Source organism: Lentinula edodes (genome assembly GCF_021015755.1).
Source record: "Lentinula edodes strain Le(Bin) 0899 ss11 chromosome Unknown C8R40scaffold_3, whole genome shotgun sequence".
NCBI lineage: Eukaryota > Fungi > Basidiomycota > Agaricomycetes > Agaricales > Omphalotaceae > Lentinula > Lentinula edodes.
In genome coordinates, this window is record NW_025764309.1 from 1,625,374 (window position 1) to 1,638,240 (window position 12,867).

Consider the following 12,867-nt stretch of genomic DNA (forward strand, 5'->3'; position numbering starts at 1 on the left):
CGGAATCAGTGTAGAGCAGTGTTTGACTCTGTCTGAAATGTATGTATACAGATATAGTCCCAACGTGTCCTCGCGACTCTCGCAGCCGCTTCGAAGCTGGTCATAAGTTCAATTCAAGCTTCTCCAAAACCTTCCCCAACCCAATTCATGCATAAAGTGGAGAAGTCTGTAGGAGTGCTTCAAGTTTCGCTGCAGAATGGCCCCGGGATAGCACGCGCCACCGCGACGCCAGCATTCGGGTCTGTTCTGTGAAATCACTGTCATCACCAGGGAGCCTCCTGGAGGGATAGTTCGTTTTGATTTTCAAGCTTGAACGTATTCAATTCGAATGAGCAAACCTGCTTTTTTGGTCCCTCTGCACCTTCGATAGATTGCCTAGAGGTCTGAGGATCTCGCTTGACCTCTAAAGCTATTGGGTTACGCAAATATACATGAAACCAGAATTGTCTCGGACTATCGAAGTGTTTCTCGAAGTGTTTCTCTCATCATTGCTTCCTGCTTTGCCCCTGTCATTATCATGTCTCATCCATTATGGCCGGCGATACCATGTTCTTAGATCTGTTTATAAACCGCCTCCATGAATATAAAAAGTTCACCTCACATCTCCTTTTCATTACAATGCATTGCGCTACCATCTTCGTCGTGGCGGCAGTTTTGTCGGTAACTGTACGCGCCCACATTGCTGCATATAACAAGGGAATGTACTGCATCAACGTGAGCTTTGTCCTACAACTTTTTTGCGATCTTCGCTAATCTGTCCCCCGATTGGTGTTAGGGATCTACTGGGAACAACCAGAACTCTAACGACCCTGTTGTTCCGATGTACCAACTGCCATTCGATCAGTGGTGGAGTGAGCATTTTTTCAGACCATCGACTTTCAGCTTTCATAACCATTTTTCTTCATTTTCCAGTGCACGCTTCTAACGGGGTATGTGGTAAAAATTATATCAACGATCTTACATTGAACACTTTCAATCAGTGCAATAAACGACCCCCAAATTCAGGAGATTTTATGACATTGTAAGAGTCAGCGTCGCATATCGACAACCGATCTGACTCCATACGATATTAGACCTGCGGGATCATCCGTCGTCCTTGAACTGGCAAGCAATCAGGCGTTTTCGTCGTTATCATACGGGGGCAAACTCACAAGCGACTGGCCCAACGGCCACAACTATTCAGACAGTCTTGTGCGTGGCGCCTTGTAATATCCCACAATACCTCTTCGCTGAATCAGTCATAGAATAACGCAACCTGCATCACCGCTCCAAATCGTTCGTACCATTCTTCCATGTCGTCTGCAGTTTCATCCAGACTTACGACAACTAATCAGTGCATACTCAAAATAAATCCATGGCCGCGGGCACTGCTCTCGCTATCTCGTATCAAGTAAGCCCCACCTCTAGGTCCCTCGGAACCGACAATAATTGTTTCCATCTCCAGTCTGATATAACCAAAGTCACACCTCAAAACCTCGTCGTCATTAGCGTTGCGTACAAGTGCGGACCCTCTATCCCGAGTCCCGTCGTTGTAGTCTAAACCCCCCTATTACAGCACTCCGTTCAAACGTCTGACTTCGTACGACATTCCTGCTGGGCTACCTGCCTGTCCCGCGGGAGGATGCATCTGTGGTGTGAGTACTGTTCCCCTGTTGGCACAATCGTCGTTGAAATCTCGTTTGCTCGTCTCGCAGTGGGGTTGGGTGCGTTCACCATTGCTTTCTTCGCTTATGGCGGTACTGATCACTCCAATACACTATTAGATTCCAAATGGGTGAGGTTTCATAAGGATATATCTTGGTTTACTCATCCCCTTCTTTTCGACTATTTGTCTCAGTTGCGGCACGCCGAATATGTATTTTTCACCCAGTCGGTGCCAGGTCACAAACCCTGGTAACAAGGTCTTAGGGACGCCTAAACCCCCTGTATGGTGTGAAGGCAACTCATCCGCCTGTGTCTCAGGACCGAAACAGATGCTTTACTGGAACCAGGCAAGCGGGAATAACATTGCCGTATCAGGGAAGGATCTATCCGGAAAAGCGAAGAGCCCCGCATACAATGCCAAATGTGGGTTTGCGGATGGTGAGCCACTCAAAGAAAGTGCCGCATATGTAATACTGACAGCATGAATAGGTGCTCAAAACGACATTTTTGTTAGCAGGTGAGTATAGAACCCACCACTGTTCGAGAATTAAATCCAGAAATAATCCTAGCAGTTCCAAATCAACGTTGTCTACAAGAAAAACGCGTTCAGGCGGCAACGAACAAAATGGCTTTGCGTCAAGCCCACAACATGTTGCTGATGATCGTCGTCCTCGGACGGTGGGCCAGAAAAAACTAGTGATTCAAGACTGCGGAACATGAAACATTCATGGTGACGAATTAGACGAATATACGACTTCTCTGTTTACGACTTCACATAGTGGTTTTTCACGCACATCTACGTACGATCGATATCAATCTACAATGCACAATGGTTACGATATTTTTAACTCCTATGATAGTTGTACTCAGGTTGTACCTTCAAGGACCTGTTACGGTTGTTGAATTAAGTGCCTTGGCAAGCTTTGAAAACCACCAAGGTGCAGGCCTCGCGGCATCATCTTCAATTCCCACCAATACACCTGAGTCAGAGAAGTTTTCCTACGTTCGACTTAGCAGCACCTATCACAACGACCTCAAGCTCGTCATCACATTTCAGTTAATGAATGTGGCCGTTTCGCTGTTCACATTTCGTGAACTCTCCATGCGCACTGCATTACATATGTACATCTGATAATCTTTCTCAGAGTCGATAGTTGCAATCGTGTCAATTACACGACTCACAAGAACGAGGATTTATTTTTGAAGGAATCAATAGCAGTTGGTTTAAAGTTCTAACCCGGGCGATGTCTGGCGTAACGATCTCACTTGAGGTACGCCCTTGACAGAGTTGTGGTGGACTCTGGGTGGACTTATGCTTATGGCGCGCCTTTAAGGCTTAGGATCATAGTAATGGTGGCTACCGCAGCGACTGAGTTATTATTTGAAAGCTCCCGCCACTCAGGCCCAGGCTCAATTGTATGATGAAGACCCCCGGATTTGCTTGTCGAGTTCTGTCGAGACGCACCATTCAAACGTCAAAGGGAGCGCTCCTGTGTATGTAGTCGTTCGCAGGTTTAGAAGCTCAAAGTGAGACAGGAAACGCCGGCATTAAACACGGTAGATGAGTCTGAGTAGGTCGGTTTGTTGCAGGTTTGTTGGGTGCTGATTTTCTTCCAGAATGGGTTTTTTTCAGGTACATTGATAAATATCTTATCTCTACCATCATGGGCTTGGCTATATACAGTGAGCAGACGTCGGGTTTCACTGACCGTTTCATCATTTTCTCGTTGATGGTTCAAGATATCGAACGCCCAACAAAGCTAACAAAGTGTGGTTGAAAAGTGTGGTTGAAAAGCTACATGGGTCTGAGAGGAAGAGTAACGAGAGACGAGCCAATTCTGCTCCAAGGTCGCTATGCCAATCTGGTGCCTTCTTGACGAGAAGAAGTCGAGTATTATCTAATGCCATCAAAATCACTTACGATGCATCTGTGCAGCGCTATAAATTGCACCGCCCATCAAAAGTTGAAAATTATATACACCCGTTGGAATCCGTTCTCCTCCCTCTCTTGTTCCGCCCAGTCAAGACTTTTTCTCCATCTCCCCCCGCGCCTTCCGAAACCCTTTATCTTTTTCGGAGGCAGTACACATTCGTTTTAAAATCCCTAGCCCATATCTTCTACCCAGTCAACCCTTCCCCTAGATACCACCATGCGATCTACTGTTATAGGGTTAGCCGTTGGTCTATGGGCTTCTACTACAAATGCCCATTTGGCCGTCTTTACGAAGGGAATGTGGTGCTTGAATGTGCGTCTTTAAGTCGCGTTCGTTTGCGTGTTATAGCTGACTCGAAACAAACAGGGCGCCGAAGGAAACAACCTCAACTCAGATGATCCTGTTACTCCCTTGTACCAGCTCGCACAATCGCAGTGGTGGTGTACGCTCTTTCCATATTTCCCATTATTCTTTCTCATTTTTTTTTCTCTCCTTCTCAACGTAGTCCACGCTGTCAACGGTGTCAGTATTATATAACTCATGTTCAGCTCAATTATCTCAGTCGTCTATAGTGCAATAACCAACCCCCTGCTGACGGTGATGTCCTGACCTTGTACATTTCCCTAATTCTCTACTGTTCTGCAGCATTTCTAAGACTTTTTACAGGCCTGCCGGTGAATCAATCACCGTCGAAATCGCCGCAAATCAAGGCGTAACTACCCTCTCGTTCGACGGACAATACGTTAGTGACTGGCCTGATGGTCATACCTATGCCGACGACTACGTGTGTTATTATTCTCCTGCTTTTTGATCATCCATTTTTCTCAACGATTTTCCCTTAGAACGTTCCAACTTGCATCACCACCCCTAACAGTCAGTCAAAATGATCTTCATCGACGGCTTTTGGGTTCTAATTTGAACATTAGTGCACACTCAGAATCAGTCCATGGCTGCGGGTACTGCACTCGCTATTGCTTACGTCGTGTGTTTGATTATCGAGTGAACTCTTCCAAATCCTGCTTACCTCCTCTTGTACAGTCTGACGTCGCTGATGTTACTCCTGAAAACCTTGTTGTCTTCTCTGTCACCTACAAGTGGGTATCCTACAAGATGCTCCATATATTCGTACTGATTTCTTTCACTGGCAGTACTCCTTGGAAGCGTTTGACCACGTATGAAGTTCCTGCCAACATGCCTGCATGCCCTGAAGGTGGATGTATCTGCGCTGTAGGTTCTTCTAGTTTGTTTGTTGCAACTTCATTTCACTGACTGCTCTCTAGTGGGGTTGGGTACGTTACAATAAACATCATGGTCATGATGTAAAGACTAATCGAACTGTTAAACGGCGTGATGAATAGATTCCCAACGCGTGAGTACCGCACTGACCCGCTACTGTCTTGTTTGTGTAAACCAATTTTACTGAAACTATCTCCGAACTTTCAACAGATGTGGCGAGGCCAACATGTATTTCGAAGGGATCCGATGCCAGGTTACACCCGGAAGTGACCCTAAGCCTCTTGGAACTCCCAAAGCCCCTGTATGGTGTGAAGACGATACCAGCGCATGCGTAACTGGTCCTAAGCAAATGTTATTCTGGCATCAAGCTAGCGGTAACAACATTGAGGTTGATGGTCTTGATCTGGCAGGAGAGTTTAAGAGTCCGGGATACAATGCCAAGTGTGGTTTCTCCAACGGTGAGATCGATCGCTTTAATTACGCTTTATGCAGAACTCATTTCTGTAATTTAGGTGCCCAGAATGATATCTTTGATGACTCTGGCACAGTCTCCTCTTCGCCTTCCTCATCCACCAGTTCCTCATCCACCAGTGCTGCTGCTACAACCTCTGCCTCTACCAGTGCCGCTGCTGCTGCTGCAATCACTTCTGCAGCCGGTGCTGTTGCAGTGAACATTGCTAACCCTAGCTCTGCTTCGGATGACTCTGCGTCTTCTTCGACTGATTCATCGACTACGGCTACTGACTCATCGACTTCTTCCACTGATGCCTTGACTACGGCCACCGACTCATTGACGTCTTACACTGACGCCTCCACATCTGCTACTGACTCGTGGACCTCCTCTTCCGACACCTGGACCTCTTCTTCCAATACCTGGACCTCCTCTTCCGACACTTGGACTTCCTCTTCCGACACTTGGACTTCCTCGTCGATGGAATCGTGGACTTCGACCTCCGATGCTACACTATCTACTACCTCCGATTCGTCTACATATGTCGCAACATCCACGGATGTCGCTGCCGCGGCTGCAGTTACGACTTCGACTTCCTCGGATGGACGCCGATGCAAACGCAGAGAACCGCGTGTTGGAAGGCGCGACCTGAATCACAGAGCTGCGTCAGTCCATCGCCGAAACGCCTACAAGCACCACGACCTTCATTAAATTGCGAGCGTACACCAGTCAATATGTGGGGTGTATATGCTGGAGGACTGGACATTGCTTTCTGGTGGAACGATCCATCCAACGTGCAAGCAAGCACCAATCAACAAAACAACTCCACTCATTATAATGATATCTCTCGTTCAATTTCTTTCTTCTCGTCATTCGCTCGTTGTTTGTCTTGCTTGCTGATATTACGTACCTATATCCTTACTCTTTTTTCTTCTTTTGCTCAGTTTTCTCTCATAAACCTTGGCTCTTCGCTTTCTCTTCAATTTTTTCTTTCTCAGATTCACGCGAAGATTGATATCGTTATCCTACCCTCTCCCTTTCTCGTCACTCCAGGGTCATTGGATAGAACGATAGTCGAGGCTGGGGCTCTGCGCGCTGCTTGCAGCCGTTTTTCTTCTTTCTGTCTCGTGGTTTCCTCTGCCTTGGTCCTCTCGAGCTCGTCGTGTATCATACCTTCCCTCTGGAAAGTTTGTCGATTGGCCTGCGGCCTAGATGGTCAGGTCGGTCAACTTGGTGTCTAGATCTAATATGCATCTCTTCGTTTATTTACAGTTAGCCTTAGGTTAGGTTAGTCGATAAAGGAATTGAACATATACCCTGTTGTTGTTGTGATTCCTAAGTTTGGAGACAGCTGCTACGGAGATACCCTTCATTTTGCAAGAAAACTTGGATGATATGTATGTAGGAACCGAAATATTGATAAAAAGTGATACATTATTACATTGACAAGTAGCCACATCTGTTCTTTCAACTTCATAACTCCAGAATTCAAGGCAGTCAGGTATTTCAGTTTGTACATACATATTATCCAAGTTTTCTTGCAAAATGAAGGGTATCTCTGTAGCAGCTGTCTCTGAACTTATATATTAATTAGAAATTGCAACAACAACAGGGTATATAATACAGTATATATTCCATCTGTTCTTTCAACTTCATAACTTCAGAAATCAAGGGAGTCCAGAATTCTCAAATCAGCTTCTGGAAAGCAAATCGGATAGTCCATCTCAAAAGAAGGTAGCATTGGGATGTCATTGTTGGAACCCATCGGGACCTGATGAGTTAGCTCTGCGAGTGGGCTTAGCAGGTTGGATTGAGAAGTAGCCTGAGGCAATGGCGGATGCGGTACATCCAGAATCATCTGTGTTGGGTAGTTTTGAGGAAGTTCGTTCGGCTCGTGATAGGCCTGCGAGGGTTCCGCGGACAAATCCGAGCAAAACAACCCGAGTGGCTGTGACTCCGAGAGGAATTCTTGCGAAGGCCATGAAGAGTTTGAGGGAAATAGGGAAACACCTTGGGATGATGGTCCCGATAATTCGGTAGCCCTTTGACTTATCGAGGATGACGAACCCTCTTCGAATAACGTGCCCGAAGAATAGGAACTTGAAGGAATGCCCAGTTTTGAGTAGCGCGATTGATACATGTCTGATCCATGCTCATTGTAGGGATAGTACGGATTCGGTTCGCTTGGCCACTGCACAGTAGGATATATGTCTCCTATTGAAGGATCCCAGAAACTTGTTGAAGAGCCCGAAGCGCAGAGAGAAGGGTATGTCATGGTGGACTGGGAGAAGGAAGGCCAGGTATAGGTTGATGAAATTGCCGATTGGGCCTCGGGATACAATGGGAACCGACTAGAATATGGAGGTAGCGTCGGTGGATGAGAAAATTCACCCAGGAACGAGGAAGAAGATTGGGGGGCTGAATGGTATGCAGAAACATCACTTTGAGTCCCGTCTACCACCGGCCATTTGTTCCGCCTATAGTTCGATGAGGTCGCTTGCATGGTGTTGATCATTGTGTCTTGGGAAGAGGACACTCCTCTGACTGCGCGGCTTGGCCGTTTTTGGGGACCTGGAAGGAGGCTCATTACATCAGGAAGATAAAGCCGAAACAGGACTGAACAAAAGGGCTTACGTGGTTTAGACTTCAAATTTGACCGTCTGATGGGTAAAGGGGTTGGTGAAGAAATATGCCCCTCCGCTCTTCGACTCCGTTTCTGCTTTGTCGCGGTATTTTTGTGGTCATACCTGTAGTTCGGATATATCTCTCGGTGGAGACTCTGTAACGTTTCGGAAAGGGCTTTCATACAGATTTGAAAATTTGGCGGTGCTTTCTTGAATTCCCCCACTGGATATCGTGGTTTCTTTCGGTAGAGCAGCCGCCAAAATGAATGCATAAGGAATGCATCATTGGGAGGCCTGTTTGGAACACTGGATGGGCTCTTGATAAGTTCTCGCGTCCACTTGATCAGATAGAACGTGATCCCAATCTCAATTATTTCGGAGGGGCTATCTTTGAATTTTCCTTCTTCAGTACACTGAAGATGGAAGATTTCACATTTTAGATGGTGGAAGAGATAGTTATCCAAATCCGTCGAGTTACAGTGTAGCCCAGTGGTGAGGCGCTTGCGTACCTCATTTTCGTCGAATCCGTCGGACTCGTAGTTATAAATGCCGAGGAGCTTTGCGAGGCTCTTCAAAAGTTCTTCATCAGCGTTACTCATGGGCAGACGAGGAAGAAGACATGTGAGGTAAACTCCATAAGCTGATTCTTTTAAACGAACCAAGAGTGGGAATCGATTGTTCGTGGAACTCGGTGTATGTTTTGATAGGTTCCCGGGTACACGATTTAGCAAGACCTCTACAGCTAGATTATTGAAAGGTGAGTGAAGGTTGAGTCAGTTTACCACTGCCTTCGAGTGGGCTAAAGAATAACATCTCCGAATCGTCTTTACATACTTCTCGGCGGATGTCCAATGCAGGAAGTTATGCAGATTCTGTGGCGCGCGCATTGAATGAGATCTTGATACAACGAACAACAGTGCATGCATTTGTGGTTTTAATTTGGTGAGTCTACAGATCCAACGATACGATTACGATGTGGAGACACGCAGCAGCATCTTCCAAGTTCAAAGGTATCACGAAGTATCATCCTGACAGTGTACCTCCGCGTCTGAAATCACTGTGGGGATGAGCCAATGTCTTCGCGGTGAAAATCTAGAGAAAATGCAAGGATTTTTACCAAAATTCATCAAAAATCCTGGGCACGAATTTTAAAACTTTTCGTGTGGCGATTATTGTGAAGCTATCGTGAATTTGGCAGGGGGCCGTGCTTATTTTAAATTATCTTTTCATAATTTTACCATAACCTCAGCTCAATTCCTTCAAAATATCTGCTGCCATATTTTTGTACATAACCTTGAGATAAAACCCACATTTTCGCCTCGAGGAAATCGGCTCATCCCCACAGTGAATACGTGGCGTGTAATTAGGATATGAGTCACCGTGTGGCTAACTTACGCATCTTCTTCGAACAGGTGGCTGAGTGGTACAAGGTTAGCTAGTATCAGTGATCTGACGCGCGCAGTAACAAGACAAGGAATTAACGGAGAAGTGGGTCAGATGAAGAGAAAGACATACCGTAGTAGATACCGTAAGGTTTCGCTGTGATTCTTAGGCCCGGGGTTATCACGATAGGCAAGTAGTTTTGTGATCTGTTGAATGGTTTGGAAAGAGCTGGAAGTCCCAGGCGTTGGTCGCCGTTGGGTTGCAAGCTTGGCTAGCCGTTGCTAACGATAAGTAATTGCCTAGTACTTAGTTCCGAAGCACGAAGGAACATATTCGTCAAGATTCAAGAGTCAAAATGCTTGTCACGTGTCATAATATTTACTTGACGAATTCATCTAGATGCATTCACGAAATATTTATCGCAATGGAATTGACTTTGCTGAACTTTCGGCTGTGTACCCGCCTTTGAGGAAGTAGTAAGCTGCTCTTGTTCATCTCCCAACTCCTTTTTGACTCAGGCCAGCATCGACAAGGCTTCTAGCCCGCACAAAACAATTGATTTCAAAGATCAGGATGCCCAGAGGTATGGGTTTTGCTTAAATATCCAATGCAATGTGAATCGGCTCAAGAACTTGTAGATGCTTAACTGAAGCCTTGCTTCACCGTGATTTCAAGCTGAAGATACGTCTTCCGCCTGACAGACTTTGTCCTCCCGTGCGTCCTGAATTCTTCTCCCAATATTCCTTAGCTCTTAGATAGAGCTAACACAGGTCCCAAATAGGTCTTTTCTGACTTCGTATCCAGTCTTGCCAGTAGACTGAATCTGTCTCAGACTCAACTATATCCTGTGGCTCCAAGATATCACCTTTGCCTCGCGCTACATGGACGAACCTAATACGCAGTCGAGCGTTCTGGGCATCGACATGTGAGACACACTGCTCGCCACAACGCCCAGATCTAATCAAGGGCTTTTTAGAGGTACAGGCGCTTCAGCTATCTATCCACTATTGGCATGTTCGTTGGAGAAATCATGGGAATTTGTCGTTTCCGGTACGCCTGAGCTAGTGTATTCTCATCTTCGTGTTAGCCTTCTCATGAATCCTGCAGAGATCGATCCATCTTCATTCGTAACTGCCAGGCAGAATATTTCAACCAACAAACTTGGTGACCGCATCCAAATCGTACAATCTCATGCAACTTCGCCGATTCTCCTACCTTTGCACCTTGATAAAGAAAGAAGGTGCGCTCCGCTCTTTCCATCGTTTGGCTTATAATCTAACTTCTCGAATGTAAGATTCGATTTCACTATGTGCAACCCGCCATTCTACAGCAGCCTCCAGGAGGTCCTTCAATCAGCTGAGGCCAAACAATATCGACCGAACGCCGTTTGCACTGGCGCAGAAATTGAGATGATCACCTCTGGGGGTGAATCCGCATTCGTCGGCAAAATGGTCATAGAAAGCTTGGACATTCGGGAAAGATGCAAGTGAGTTCTGTGAAACTGTTTTCCTTGTCCATGCTGACCATTTAGTAGATGGTATACTTCAATGCTTGGGAAATTGTCATCAGTGACAGAAGTGGTGGATATACTGAAATCCCACTCAGTGCGCCTCTGAATTCTAGCTGCATTCTTGGGCATAATATAATTTGTAGATCGATAACTACATCATTACGGAGTTTGTGCAGGGCCAGACTCGCCGCTGGGCTGTGGGCTGGTCATTTTCCGATACACGATTACCAGATGTGCGCTTTGTTTCCGATTACGAAACCGTCATTGGGTAGTCTGACTTTTACCTCTTAGACCATCTCCCGTATCCAGAATCCGAATCCAACCATATCGAAATACCTACCTGCTCACAATACGATACTACAGCCTGTAGTATCTGTCTCCAGAGGATCGTTATACGAAAGACTTTCAAGTATACTGTCTTCCGTTGCCCATATTCATATTCGATCCCAGAGTGCTCTCAGTGTAGGAGCCCCCGCTGAGACCAATGGCATTCGTCCCGAGCCGAATTTTGGATACCTCGTATCCGTTCAGGAAAACACCTGGTCACGAAGTGCTCGTCGACGCAAAACGCGACGTGTTGATGACTTGGAATCAAACGTAGGGTTTGACCGTCAAAACACTGTCGCAGCTTCTGGTGGTGAACGACTAGCTTCATCACATATGGCTTGTTCTATAATGGTTAAAGAGTCTTTCAAGAATACGAATTTTGCTTTTGGAGCAAAAGAAGATCAGGATTCAAGTTTGCAGGATTTCATCGTCGAGTTCACTTGGAGAAAAGGACAAGTTCGAGAGCTGTTCGATAGTTTTTGTAGTCATGTCAGTAGGAAGGTCGTCTCTTCAACATGGTCTTAGCACTTGCTATGCACCGGTGAATGATGTTCGTGTTGTGGGGCCTGCGGAAATATATCCTCTCTGTTACTGTTTTTTTTAAATTGTCGCTTGTTACTATTGCCCCCCTAGAAGTGGGAGGAAGTGGGTCACACTGGGATGTGAGTCATTTGGGTGTTCTAGGCTCTAGTACTTATCTTGACCAGTAACTTCGATGTATGTTATGTACAGTAACATCGAGCAATGCTCTCGGCACGATTCCAGTGTAAATGAGGAGTGGAATGAGAAACAGTGGATAAATTGTTCGGAGAGGTCAGCCGAATTACATAATTTTCCTATTTCTTTCCCCTTCCTGTAGATATCGACGCCAGACCCCCGGAAGCTCCACCAGAACAATGTCCGGTTGGAAGGCCTAAAGCACGCTATGATTTCGGCCAAGGATGGTCACGTGGAATCACAAAAAACCATTAAAAAATTCAAAATGTTAGGGAAGTACTCCGTACGTAGTACCACCCAGGACATTTACATAAACGGCGTTATTACCTTATACTGTACAGTTGTAGGTATATCACACTGAGGGCGGATTCGAGTCCCTCAGTTGCTTCATAGACAACTGAGATATATTCTAACAGATCATGAGACTGGGCCTCGACCAAGAGCAAAAAGGTTACCAGTGCTGAAAGCAGTAATATGCACCACAAACAATGTTGTTCGGGAATAGCCCAAACATACTGAGACTCCTGGACGAGAAGCAGCTCATCAGTGAGGAAAACTGGCAACCATATAAGCGGGGAATTCTATTTGCAGTGCAATCTAGAGGATTAACCAGATATATCGACGGGACCATCCCCAAACCAAACTTGTACCCAACCCCAATATATCCATCCATCCATGTCCCCTGTCAAGTCCATGCCGCGGGCCTCCATTCCGCCGCTCGGTATTCCAAAGATCTGCTCTTATTGTAGTCTGACTCTTATTGTTCTTTCTCGCTACACATACCCTTTCGTTCTAGTCTCTCACTATTGTCTTTTACCCTTTCGTTCTAGTCTCTCCTTATTGTCTTTTACTTTACCCTGCAGGTACTACTCGTATAGCTCCTAGTAGTTAGTCTGGCGCTCCGCACCGCTGCGCCGTTCCGTAGATATAAATACTGCCTGTACGCTACTGTAGTTCCTCAGTTTAATTATCAACTTAGATCAACTTAGATCTCCCTTCTCAACTTAGCTCCTCTCTAAGTCTTCAGGCTCAACGCCTTGA

General features: G+C 46.0%; 4 protein-coding genes across 4 annotated transcripts; 3 read left to right on the forward strand and 1 right to left on the reverse strand.

Moving 5' to 3' along the window:
- Window positions 1–618: 618 nt before the first annotated feature.
- On the forward strand, window positions 619–2,776 carry C8R40DRAFT_1066239 (uncharacterized protein; the record flags this gene model as incomplete). Its single annotated transcript, XM_046225750.1, has 13 exons — window positions 619–714; window positions 776–851; window positions 913–929; window positions 981–1,021; window positions 1,074–1,191; window positions 1,245–1,275; window positions 1,335–1,390; window positions 1,445–1,500; window positions 1,556–1,703; window positions 1,764–1,774; window positions 1,871–2,082; window positions 2,134–2,161; window positions 2,515–2,776. 13 exons carry the CDS (start codon window positions 619–621, stop codon window positions 2,774–2,776), a joined length of 1,152 nt encoding a protein of 383 aa, XP_046091231.1.
- An 823-nt stretch (window positions 2,777–3,599) lies between these two features.
- Window positions 3,600–5,917, forward strand: C8R40DRAFT_1270616 (uncharacterized protein; the record flags this gene model as incomplete). The annotated part of the gene is made up of 14 exons (XM_046234041.1): window positions 3,600–3,890; window positions 3,945–4,020; window positions 4,084–4,100; window positions 4,151–4,191; window positions 4,245–4,362; window positions 4,421–4,451; window positions 4,505–4,560; window positions 4,617–4,672; window positions 4,727–4,805; window positions 4,859–4,867; window positions 4,937–4,947; window positions 5,025–5,272; window positions 5,327–5,361; window positions 5,846–5,917. Exons 1-14 carry the CDS (start codon window positions 3,795–3,797, stop codon window positions 5,915–5,917), a joined length of 945 nt encoding a protein of 314 aa, XP_046091232.1. The 5' UTR covers window positions 3,600–3,794.
- A 951-nt stretch (window positions 5,918–6,868) lies between these two features.
- Window positions 6,869–8,035, reverse strand: C8R40DRAFT_1084731 (uncharacterized protein). Its single transcript, XM_046227305.1, has one exon. It carries the CDS (start codon window positions 7,850–7,852, stop codon window positions 6,926–6,928), a length of 927 nt encoding a protein of 308 aa, XP_046091233.1. The 5' UTR covers window positions 7,853–8,035; the 3' UTR covers window positions 6,869–6,925.
- A 1,622-nt stretch (window positions 8,036–9,657) lies between these two features.
- On the forward strand, window positions 9,658–11,887 carry C8R40DRAFT_1084735 (uncharacterized protein). Its single transcript, XM_046227306.1, has 11 exons — window positions 9,658–9,748; window positions 9,796–9,855; window positions 9,911–9,986; window positions 10,043–10,053; window positions 10,105–10,197; window positions 10,249–10,322; window positions 10,380–10,512; window positions 10,567–10,758; window positions 10,807–10,876; window positions 10,926–11,015; window positions 11,074–11,887. The coding sequence occupies exons 1-11, from the start codon at window positions 9,672–9,674 to the stop codon at window positions 11,632–11,634; spliced, it is 1,437 nt and encodes a 478-aa protein (XP_046091234.1). The 5' UTR covers window positions 9,658–9,671; the 3' UTR covers window positions 11,635–11,887.
- Window positions 11,888–12,867: the final 980 nt, after the last annotated feature.

What these genes read in the sequence shown, in the direction of transcription:
- C8R40DRAFT_1084731 (XM_046227305.1), bottom strand. Translation starts at nt 7,852, where the DNA reads ATGAGCCTCCTTCCAGGTCCCCAAAAACGGCCAAGCCGCGCAGTCAGA.
- C8R40DRAFT_1084735 (XM_046227306.1), top strand. Translation starts at nt 9,672, where the DNA reads ATGCATTCACGAAATATTTATCGCAATGGAATTGACTTTGCTGAACTT. An exon ending in AAAGATCAGGATGCCCAGAG is followed by an intron (nt 9,856 to 9,910) that starts GTATGGGTTTTG and finishes AAGAACTTGTAG; the next exon opens with ATGCTTAACTGAAGCCTTGC. An exon ending in CCGATACACGATTACCAGAT is followed by an intron (nt 11,016 to 11,073) that starts GTGCGCTTTGTT and finishes TTTACCTCTTAG; the next exon opens with ACCATCTCCCGTATCCAGAA.